General features: G+C 43.0%; 1 protein-coding gene across 1 annotated transcript; it reads left to right on the forward strand.

Moving 5' to 3' along the window:
• The first annotated feature begins 2,681 nt into the window (after nt 1-2,681).
• On the forward strand, nt 2,682-11,048 carry LRATD1 (LRAT domain containing 1). Its single transcript, XM_075414860.1, has 2 exons — nt 2,682-2,797; nt 3,428-11,048. Exon 2 carries the CDS (start codon nt 3,465-3,467, stop codon nt 4,317-4,319), a length of 855 nt encoding a protein of 284 aa, XP_075270975.1. The 5' UTR covers nt 2,682-2,797; nt 3,428-3,464; the 3' UTR covers nt 4,320-11,048.
• Nucleotides 11,049-11,300: the final 252 nt, after the last annotated feature.

The following is an 11,300-nucleotide window of genomic DNA, read 5'->3' on the forward strand; positions in this document are numbered from 1 at the left end:
CTTCAAACCGAGGGGTTTATTTCTAGCCGTTGGTTCACATTATTTCTATGATTTTTCTATAGTGTCCTTTAATCACAGTTTTATATAACTATGTTCATAAGTTTGGGCTTTTTTTGTTTTGTCTGTTGGATTTTTTTAAGGCAACTTCTTGACACTTTTCATAATATAAAATTGGGATTGAAGAGAAACTGAGAGAAAAAGTCTTTCCTGAAGGATGGAGGTAGAGCATGAAGCACTGATGAGAGAGACTGTGCAGCCAAGAGAACTGAAATGAAATGAGAAAATGGGTGTTGGAGGTGTGCTGAATGGAGGTCATGGAGAGATGTGGACTGCAAGGGATGGTAAGTGCTTCAGCAAGAGATGGAGTACCCTCATTGTGCAGACTTGAAAAAGCATGGAAGGCACACAGAGAATGGTTAAAATTTGGCAGGAGCTATTCCACTTAGTTCGAAGTGCAAAGCTTTGCTTAGACCCACACTCTCCTTCTGCACCTGCAGTTTACTGAAGCAGCCTGTTCTCCACTCTTTTGCATGGAAAAGATGAAATAATATTTTGTTTAGAACTATCTAAAAATTACTCCACGTAGCCTTGATGATTGGCAAATGTGGGAAGTGTGAACTGCGCGAGTGCAACCTAAAAAGATGCAGACTTTAACAGGAAAAATGTAAAGTGTTTAGAAAACAGAAACTCTTGATGAAGGCCTACAGAAAATGTCCTTTAACTTGGACTAGCTTTAAAACAATGAAATGAATTAACAGTTACCAAAAAAAAAATCAAAATATTTAAACAGTTTTACAGCTTAAACTCTAAACTTAATAGAGTGTTTGCATATTTTAATTTGAAATGTTGCAGTTGGTGAAGGTCATGCTATAAAAGAACATATAATTTCTGACAATCATGAGAAAAGCATTTACACAATTCCAGAGATTAATAGCTTCCATCTGTTATGCTTAGTCCTGTGAAACCTTTAAATGCATATATTAGAATAGAATACTTTTTTATATAATTTTTTTTTCAAATTCACTATCTGCTTCTACAGACCCTGCATGCTACATCCTTAACTGCTGTAAATCAGATCAATTCCTGTGAGTCTCGGGCTGTAGCCCCTGGGTTTATGAAACATGAGAAATCTGTAACCATCAACAAATTAGTATAATTGCCACAATGAAAAATAACTGATGTTCATCTTTGAAAGACATATCACTAAACACACCCTTTTTTCTCTTCCATTTATGATGCGATGCCTTTGCGTATGTTAAAAAAATGATGAGAACAAAAAGATGGTGTTCTGGAAACACAGCCACATGAATATTTGAACAGAAAAATAAAAGGGTCATTCGAAGTAAACACGTCTATCTAAGAAACTCAGTACTTGACCCATATGAACTTAGGTATACAACTTGTACCCCGAGAAACTGAAATTCACTATATTTAAGGATGTATGTCTCTCTATCACGAGAATAAAGTGATGGCATTATTGTTCTCAGTTAATTAAACCTGAAGACTGGAAAAAGGGCAGCAGTGAAGAGAGAGATTATCCACAAACACTGAAAGCAGAAATACTTCTATCTAGATGACAAAACTGTTTCCACTGTGGAGAAAGTAGTAAATTTACTTCTAGATAAAAATGGTACTTTAATATGATTCACATATGAGCTAAAGAATGTCATTGGATTTTTTCATGAAGTGTCTTAAAATATTTAAATTCTCACTTCTCAGAAGTTTGCATGATTAGAGCACAAGACTAGGATCGCAGAAGAAATATGTTACAATCCCATCGCTGACACTGCCTCACAAGGAAATTGTGGTCAAACGAACTAATCATTTCTGAGTTTCATTTCCATAACGTGCAAAATTAGGTGTAAAAGCGTGTGTCAGTGTTAACTACTATAGAGGACAGATCTTAAGTTTCATGTGTTTTAGGGAGGCATGGACCGCAGCTGTCAGGCAGTCTCATTTTTCACCTAAGACAAGTCATAGCATGCCTTCTAGTCACATCAGAGGACAACCCACGGCTGCCGCTTCAGCCAGGTGTGGAAAGACAAACACAAGGAGTCATCTCACCTAACGCCAACCGCCCAACATTTCGACATCCCATCGAGGCGACGGCAGGAGGCCGGCACCTCATCCCTTCCTGGGACAGGTCGCGCCACGGGCGAGGGGAACAGCCACCGGGAAGGGGAAACCCAGAGCACCAGTTTGGGCTGCACAGGTGAGCCTCAGGTCGCTGAAGTTGGGTGAGGGGCATCCCACCTCCGGCCTCGAGGGGCGGAGCAACCCCCGGACACGTGCAGCTGGATCCTGGGCAGGGGTTTTTTTGATGGAAATGACTTCTTCTTCTTCTTCTTCTTCTTCCCTTGTTCTTTCTTTTCGGTGCAAGAGTCGTTCGGCAGCAGCATCCCGCAGTGGGCACGCTCCCTCCCCCCGGGGAAGCCCCGCCTCGCCACACCGAGCCGCCGGAGCGCCACGGCCGGCCGCGGGGGTGCTCCCGGTGCCCGGTCCGGTGGCTCCCGGCGGCGGCGGCGGGACCCGGCCAGACAGTGACGCCGCGGAACCCCGCTGCTGCCGCCGCCGGGCGCGGCGCGGCGCGGCCAATGAGCGGCTGCGGGGCGGGCTCGGGAGCGGCGCCGCCGGTACTTAGGCTGCCGGAGGGGTCGGGCAGCCCAGAGCGGAGCGGGCGGAGGAGCCGGGCGTGCGGCGGGGAGGACGGAGCTCACCTCCTCTGCGGCGCCCATGGGGACAGGGCGGCTTTAAAGGAGTTTGGGGGGGGAGGTGTTCTGGCGCTGGGCGACCACGGGTACGGAGTGGGACCCCTGGGGGAGGGAATGCCAATCACCAGTTCCCTGCGGGGTCCCGGCCGAGCTGCGGGGATCAGGCGGGCAGGGGTGCCAGCCCCGAAGCTGTGCGCGCCTCCAGCCGCCTTCCTGCATGCAGCGATGCCCAGCTCGGCTCGGCTGTGCACAGGCGGAGGGGAAGGCTCGGGACCCTCCGGGCCAGCCCCTCCCCGCGCCCCGGGAGCCCTCTCCCCTTGCTGAGCTGGGAGCGGAGGCTCCCGGGGCAACTCCGTACCCCGGCGCGGAGCTGGCAGCCGGCGGGGAGCCGCCTTCTCCCGCGGCGGCGGTGGCAGCAGCCGGGCGCTGCGGGACCGCGGGGCTCGGGCAGCCCCGCACGGCGCGGCCCGGGGAGCGGCGGGGACGCGGGGCTCTGCCCTGCCCTGCAGCCCGAGGGCAGGGGACGGGTCGGCGCGGGGAGTTTCTGCCATGCACGGAGGGAAGGGGAGGGGGAGGAATGGGGGCTTAGGGCGGAATCGCTGAGATCTTTTGTATGTACCTTGATTTTTTTTTTTTTTTTCCTTTCTTCCCTTCGCTCCGTTTGCGCTCCCTTTCTCTTGTTCTGTCTGTGTCTGCCCACCCCACCCTTCCTTCAGATCCGGCGATTCCTGCCCTCGCCTCGCCCTGTCATTGATGGGAAATCAACTGGATCGCATCACCCACCTGAATTACAGCGAGCTGCCGACCGGGGACCCCTCGGGGATCGAGAAAGACGAGCTGCGCGTCGGGGTGGCTTACTTCTTTTCGGATGAGGAGGAGGACCTGGACGAGCGAGGCCAGCCAGACAAGTACAGCGTGAAGGGCTCCGGCAGCCCTGGCCAGGAGACGCCCACCCACCACCTCCACCACCAGCTGGTGCTGAACGAGACCCAGTTCTCCGCTTTCCGCGGCCAGGAATGCATCTTCTCCAAGGTCAGCAGCGGCCCCCAGGCTGGGGACCTCAGCGTCTTCTCGGTGTCAGCCCTGCCTGCCCTCTGCAAGCCAGGGGACCTGCTGGAGCTGCTCTACCTGGGGCCGTCGGAGCACCCGCCGCCGCACTGGGCAGTGTACGTGGGCGGCGGGCAGATCATCCACCTGCACCAGGGGCAGATCCGGCAGGACAGCTTGTACGAGGCGGCCGCGGGCAACGTGGGCCGGGTGGTGAATAGCTGGTACCGCTTTCGCCCGCTGGTAGCTGAGCTGGTGGTGCAAAACGCCTGCGGGCACCTGGGCTTGAAAAGCGACGAGATCTGCTGGACTAACTCCGAGAGCTTCGCCGCCTGGTGCCGCTTCGGCAAAAGGGAGTTCAAAGCCGGGGGGGAGCTGCAGGCTGCCGCCGGCACCCAGCACCAGCAGCAGTACCATCTCAAGATCCACTTGGCGGAGAACAAGGTGCACACGGTGAGGTTCCATAGCCTGGAGGATCTAATACGCGAGAAGCGCAGGATCGATGCCAGCGGCAAACTGAGGGTGATCAAAGACCTGGCTATAGTGGATGGGAAAGAATAGGGGGTAGCAGGGGTATGTGGCTATCTTCCTTCTGCCCTGCCTGGGGAGACCAGCCTGCCACAGAGGCAGGAGTCTGCACCCTCTTTCCGTGGGACGTGACTGGAAGCGGGATCCATGGCGACATTCCAAAAAACCAGCATTCCTTACACCCATAGCCAGTATTTTGTTTGGCTTCTAATAGCGTTTGTGCTGAAAGAGCGAGAGAGAGGAAGAAAAGAGGGGGGGAGGTGCAGGAAGGCTGTTCTCAGAGCGTGTGGACAAAGTCTCTCCTGTCGATTGATGTTGACCATTCTAGCAACATGCCAATAAAATTTCAAATTGAAATTTTTTTTTTAATTTTTATTTCATGGCTTTAACCCATGATAAGTTTTAAACATCTGGGGCCATGGATGTGGATCTGGCTAAATGAGTTTCTAGCTCATATTTGCCTTGCAGCCAACCAAAAGTGTCAGTCGTACTTTGCTACCCAAAGGGGAGGGGGTTGGGGGGGATATAAATGCCTGTTTGTTTTGTTTCTCAACATGGTTGCTTCAGCGTGTAGCTGCAACCCGAATTTTGTACCAGCCAACTCTGGCAAGATATTAATAGGGAAAAAGATTTTCGTGTTTCTGGTTCAAATCTATCACATTTCAAATATTGGTCATCTTTGCTTACTGTTTGCAGCTCTCTGCTAAAAGTCATCATAATGCATAATCTCTTCCTTCTCTCACCCTCCCTGCCTTTCTTTCTTTTGGAAAAAAGTTGGTGAGCAGCAGTTTTGCTGAAACTGAATTCCTTGGTTAAAGGAAGTGTATTTTGGAGAACAGCATATTTAGTGTTACTCCTCAGAGATCCAGCCTCTAGGATCTCATGCTTGAGCGGTGGATTTGTATTGCTATAGTGATTCTCACTGCACCACTGCTTCAATACCTCTGTGCACAGGTCAACAGAATCTTGCAAGAAGGAAATAGGTTTGAATTCTGCATGTTGCCTCTTTGAATCGGCAATTTATTGCATATTTACAATGCCACTTAAAGAAAATAGATGTGGCCAAGTTCATCTTGCATTTCAAATTTCAAGCAACTAAAAATTGTGTTCAGTCTAAGTTTAGAAATCCACAGCTGCATTCAAAAGATGCCTTTTATTGTGATGTGAGCAATGCCTTGTCTGTATTGAAGATCCTGTTCACTCATTGCTTAATTCTAAGTTTTGAAGTGAAAGATTAGAGTATTAAATATATATTTTAAAAAAACTAAACAAATTAAGTATACTGGGGAATTTTTAGATCTGTCTAATTTTTTTTATTACTATCTGAGCTGCATACAACTTGTAATAAGCATTTTTTCTTTGCATGTTTCAGTACTGGAAAGAAAATGCGTATGTTTTTGTCCCATTTTCCCACATTAACATCTGATGACAGAACAGAACTAATACCCATTTTCTGTATATACAATACACTCCACCCCCTATCAATGTACTGTGTCCTGGCTCCTTTTTGTATTAAACAATGTCATAAGCAACCTTGTTGCAACAGTAATTTCATTTCTACAAAGTGTTTGTCTCCCATAGCTGAAGCTGTGAGGGTGGAGTGTACTTCACTACAATAGAAGTGTCAGCATAAATATCTTAAAAAAAAAAAAAAAAAAAAAAAAAAACAAACAAAAAAACCTACCAAAATCAAAAAATAAAACAGAAAACCCCAAAATTGCGCCCCTCCAGTGAAGGTCATCTAACTGGATTTGTGTTTGCTGATACACTTGGCCAAGTTATGTGGTAATAGGCAGTGATACTTTTTATCTACTTCCCTAAAGTACCTTAGTTAGTACAATATAGGGTAAAGATGTGAAAAATGTGAATTTTCATTACTGTCAAATTACTACTGAAATAGCCTCAAATCACAACATATCTTTTAATAAATGTGTGTAGTATTTTAGCTTTATATTGACAATAATTGCTATCTGGTAATGACAGGTTTTTCCATAACATGAACACAGTCCTCTACATAGTATTTCTGTATCTTAATTATTATACTGCATTAGATCTCCCAAATGGTCTGTTAGGACTGATTTCCCTGTATCACTTGGTGAGAGCACTGTGGGATTGCAGAAAGGCACTGTCTTTACACCCAAGGCTCTTACAAGAGATTAAAACTTAAGTAGTAGGAGAAGGAAGGGTGGGAAAAAGTAATTTATGTTAGTTTTCCCCTTGTAAAAATATGCATTAGAGAACTGAGGTCGGAAGAGGCAGGGAGAATTATGTAAAGAGGGAATAAATAAGAGAATGTTTATGAAGATAGGAGGAATGAAGTCACATTGTTATTTTTGATTTCTGGAATGCTTTTCTTCAAATTGCTCTTAGATGAATAATATAGGATTAGAGAAAGGATCCTTGCAAGAATAGTATTGCACATCCTCACTAATGAGAATTTAAAACATATTTGCTTTAAACTTTCCACTGTGCTTTCTAAATACTCCACCACTCTATCTAAACAGCCAGTTTAACTCCGGGGTTTTTTGTGATGATTTACTAACCCAGTTCACAAGCTCAACAATTTTCGGTGGCTTACCTAGCTAGTAGCATGGTATTTTGTAGTATATAAAGGAAGTGATAGGAACTAGTCTATGCTTATTTATTCAAGCTCTGTCAGAAGTCTTTGGCATCACTCCAAACGTGTACAGGTAGAGGTAACAACAAAATTAAGGCCTTAGTCCTTTGCATAAGGTCTGGAGAAAATGAATTGGAAATATTCACAAATGGTATTAACGTAGGATATAGTATTGCTATGACTGTGTTCAAGTAGCTGTCTGTTATTAAGAACAAAGATACTCATACAGGTCCTTTTGATTTCAGTCCCAAGTTACTGACAGCAATCTAGTCCTGATTCATAGCCCACTGAAGTTAATGGAAAGGCTTCCACTGACTTCAGTAAGCTTTGGATCAGATTTTATTGTTTAGGAGGTGGTTAAAATTTGTGGACCTTGAGAAGAAGTGAGATTTAAGACCGTGCTTCAGAGAGCAGAAGGGCCACCTTTCTGAGATGGGAGAGAGTGAAAACAGGCAATACCATGAAAATAAGAAAACAGACTAGTTCTGAAACAAGCGGTGTTAATCTGAGAATGCAGTAAGGAAACAGTGAAAAAGAGCAAGTGAAAAGTGGATATAAAAAGTTGTTCACTGCCTTGAAACAAGAAATGGAAGGCAGGGGAGCAGACAGCTGCGAGAAAGCCAATGATGTGAATGAATGATAGGTAAAAAATGTAATTTGTTATACTCATGTTTCAGGATCAGTGACCTGCCTGAGTTAACATTTCTATTTCCATCAGTAAAGATATTGACAAATTATATCTGTGGAATCTGTTTACATTCTTCAGTCTAGCTACCTAGGGTAAATATTTATATCTCATTCATTGCTCTTGAAGTACTGACTTGTGATATGACTGCAGTGTTAGGATACTTTGCACATCTTTCTTTTGTGTCAGGTTTCAAGCTTTCTGTTAGCTCTTTGGGTAGCAGTTTTAAAGCATCTGGTTTGCTTGGATACAATTTTCTTTGTCTTTTCAAAATTTGATCTTTTGAATTGCTTTGAGGCTAACATTTTATTAAAAATCCAGTTCGTGTCCTCTTGAAACACAGAGAGCCGTTGTAAAATGTTTTACTGTCATGACCAAAATGTTTGCTGGTTATTGGCTCTGCATACAGGTAGAGCACTGTAAGGATAGGTAGCAAAAGAGATTTTCTCACTGTCAAATTTTGCCTTGTTCTCCATCTTACATTTCCAGGTGACTTTGTTTTCATTTGTTAGGATTTTTTTTCCCTCTCAAGTCATTGCAATCGTGTAGAATGAAAAAACCCCTAAAACCTTCACAGAGTATTTTTAAGGGCACTATGCTATTGATCCATATGTGGATTTCAGATTAAAAGCAGCATGTAACAAGATACAGCCTTCAGGGTGTGACAAGAAATGGCCTTCGGTCTGTGCTAGAGTGTGCACAGTCTTAATTATCCTGCCCCGCTTCATTTTAGTGTCTTTCACATTCAGGTAAGTGATGTGCAAAAATCTGTCAGAGTTTATAGACCTGTTTATGTGGCGTGTTGAACATCTGTAATTCCAACTAACAATGGCTGGAGTTGAGAGAACGCCGGATCTCACTCAAGACATGCAGCATCTTGCATGATCAGGTACCTCAGCCCACCCGCTTGGCAACCCTCTCTCTGCAGCTACAGAGGAGGTAGTGGGCTGAGATAGCTACTGCTAGTTATTTTCTATGAAAGATTTCTGCTAGAGTAGCTAACAGTGTTCTGTCCATAATTATACTTGCCTGTGATAAAGAAGTTGGATGTATTGCTGCTTATGCTGTGCAAACAGTGTGTTTTCTGCTTTATAATCCAGGAGAAAGATGAAAGTCCCAGTCCCAAAGAATTAATCCAGAAATACGTAAAGAGATATGATTGGGCTACCATGCTGGGGGCATTTTCACTGCAGAATTAGGGTCTGAAGAGAACAGTATATGACTAGAGTGTGATTAAGTGCTGCTATTAGTTGATGAGTGTCATGGCAAGTCTGAAGTTTATTTGCTTACTTTATTATGAACTATTTAACTTCTCTGTACTTTGAGTTCAAATTTGACATGTAAAATTGCCCTATGCTCATGGATCCTCTGAAACAATGTTATTTTAATCTGTCAGAATTTTTTATAGTTTTAGTGTAAAGAAAATTAGTGAATACTGGGATCAGATACTTTACTGAAGTGCTTATAAATCATAAAGAGGGTAGGGTAGATGTTAGGTTGGAAAAAGGCAATGAATTAAGAATCTTCCGTTACTTGACATATCAGTGGGTTTACTCCAGATAATATAGATATAAATTACCAGTGATGTATTTTTTTTTAAGTAGTTTTGGCAATCTGCATTATCTCTTTTGCAAAATAGTATGATCTGTCTAAATAATACAAATCTGCTGTGAAGTTCTAATTTTTGGTATCTTGAAATGCCACCACGCCACTGAAATTGAGTTACTTTAACAATATTTTCCTTTGAGAAATAAACTAGAATTTGTCTTATCAGATTTATAATCGAGCAGCTAGTAATATGCACTTTCATGTCTTAATTTTAAATACGTCAAGCACAAAAGTATTCAGGTGAATATGTCTAGCGGAACTTCCATTAGCAGCGGCTGTTCAGATTGAAAGTATGCTTTTGTATGGTGACGCTTTTTGGTTTTGGTCATATTTTTATTTTGGGGTTTTGGGGCATTTCTGATTCTGCAGTTGACCCATGTATGTAAAACTGCTTGCCTCTTTAAGTGTTTGCAGGATCAGGACCTTTAAAATAGAAGATCTATCCCCTTCATGTGGCATTTACTTTGGACTAAAATCAGGGAGTAGGACTAGCCAGGATCAAAACCTCAGCATCAACCTCCTATAGATTTCAGTGGAAGGCTCATGTGTGTGAAGTCTACCAGAAGGGCCTTAATTGTGTATTTGTACTTGTACATTTAATAATCATCTATGCAAATTGACATTTTCCTAGGTAAAGTGGGTTAATTCTTTTCAAACATCCCTTTGACTTTCTCTTGTGCAGCTGTGTGTGTACGCATTGGGCACAAATAGAAAACTGGAGTTTAGTTTATGAGCTTGAGCCTCTGAAGTGCTGTAGAGCCAATATTTCCAACTATTTTGACAGGAACTCAGGTGGAATTTGGAACAACAAATACCCAATTTGGAACAATACCCAATTTCTGTGGGTACAACAGAAAAGGGTGGGAGAGTTGCAGTTAAACTTCAGCCTGCTCAAGGAAGATTTTCAGAGCTAAGCTTGAAATTCTGTTCTTTCTTTCTCTTCTCCAAGGTGCATGAGGCTGAGTAACATGCACCTCTCATACATAAAACCATTCACACTTTGGAGATCCATGCTACTGCCTAGGCAAAATAGCGTGAGTAAAATATGCAGTGTCTCACCATCCTTAAGTAGATAATAATTTTTCAGTTTAAACACTATTTGGATACAGAGTACATTGGCAATCTTTTTGATTTTGAAAAGTATTTTTAAGCTCATAAGCTAAGCAACATAATACTTATAAATGGGAGACCTCAATAATCTTTCTCAGTAATTCCTGCACAGTAGAGGTAAGAGCTTGTTCCCATTTTGTGTAAATAAAAAAGTAACACTGATTCAAGAAAATTATCATGGGGTAGAATTTGCAAGTAAATGAAACAATCAGACCCAGATTTATTTCTGACATGACACTATCACTGCTGCAGGTAAATAAATGGCGAATACCTAACAGCATGGGTAAATACAAAGTGCTGCATTGTGACACCTCTTCACAGCAGAGTCCTTTATGCCACAGAAGGAATATTCCTCATATGTTATTCAACATAAGCAAACACAACACAATCTGGTCTTAAAACAGATCTTTTTTTCCATATGTTCCTATTGTTTCCATATGCCCTTTCAGTCAGCTGAAAGCAATATGAAAACTGAGCCTGAAAAATATACTAATTGTTTGTACATATTTAAGCAGAAATTTGTATGCATATTGATATATAACTGATATACTTGTATATACATATGCATAATGTGTGTGTATATATTATGCATACACACATACTAGAAGTCTTGACTATTTTGTTAGCATTGGTAATAAATGGCAGTCATTTCAATATGTTTATTATCTGTGCAACAGATGGATACCCAATACTTCGCTGACAGTATTTTAACACTGTTCAAATATTTGTTCTTTAGGGTATGCCATGGTCTTCTGACATCAAGAGAAGTGGGTTAAATATGTGGGGTTTGACATATTGCTACTTACTGGAGAAAAAATATCAAGAAGCACTACACTTTGCAATAATGAAGTACCCTTTTAGAATGAACTATGCTGCTGCTGACTTGTGTATTTATAAATAAAAGAATGCTCCAGTGAAGTATCCATCCATCTTTCTCTCTGGTATATTTTAATGGATAGTGCCACAAAGGTTTTTTCATGATTTGAATGTTTTT

This window comes from Opisthocomus hoazin, chromosome 2, assembly GCF_030867145.1.
Source record: "Opisthocomus hoazin isolate bOpiHoa1 chromosome 2, bOpiHoa1.hap1, whole genome shotgun sequence".
NCBI lineage: Eukaryota > Metazoa > Chordata > Aves > Opisthocomiformes > Opisthocomidae > Opisthocomus > Opisthocomus hoazin.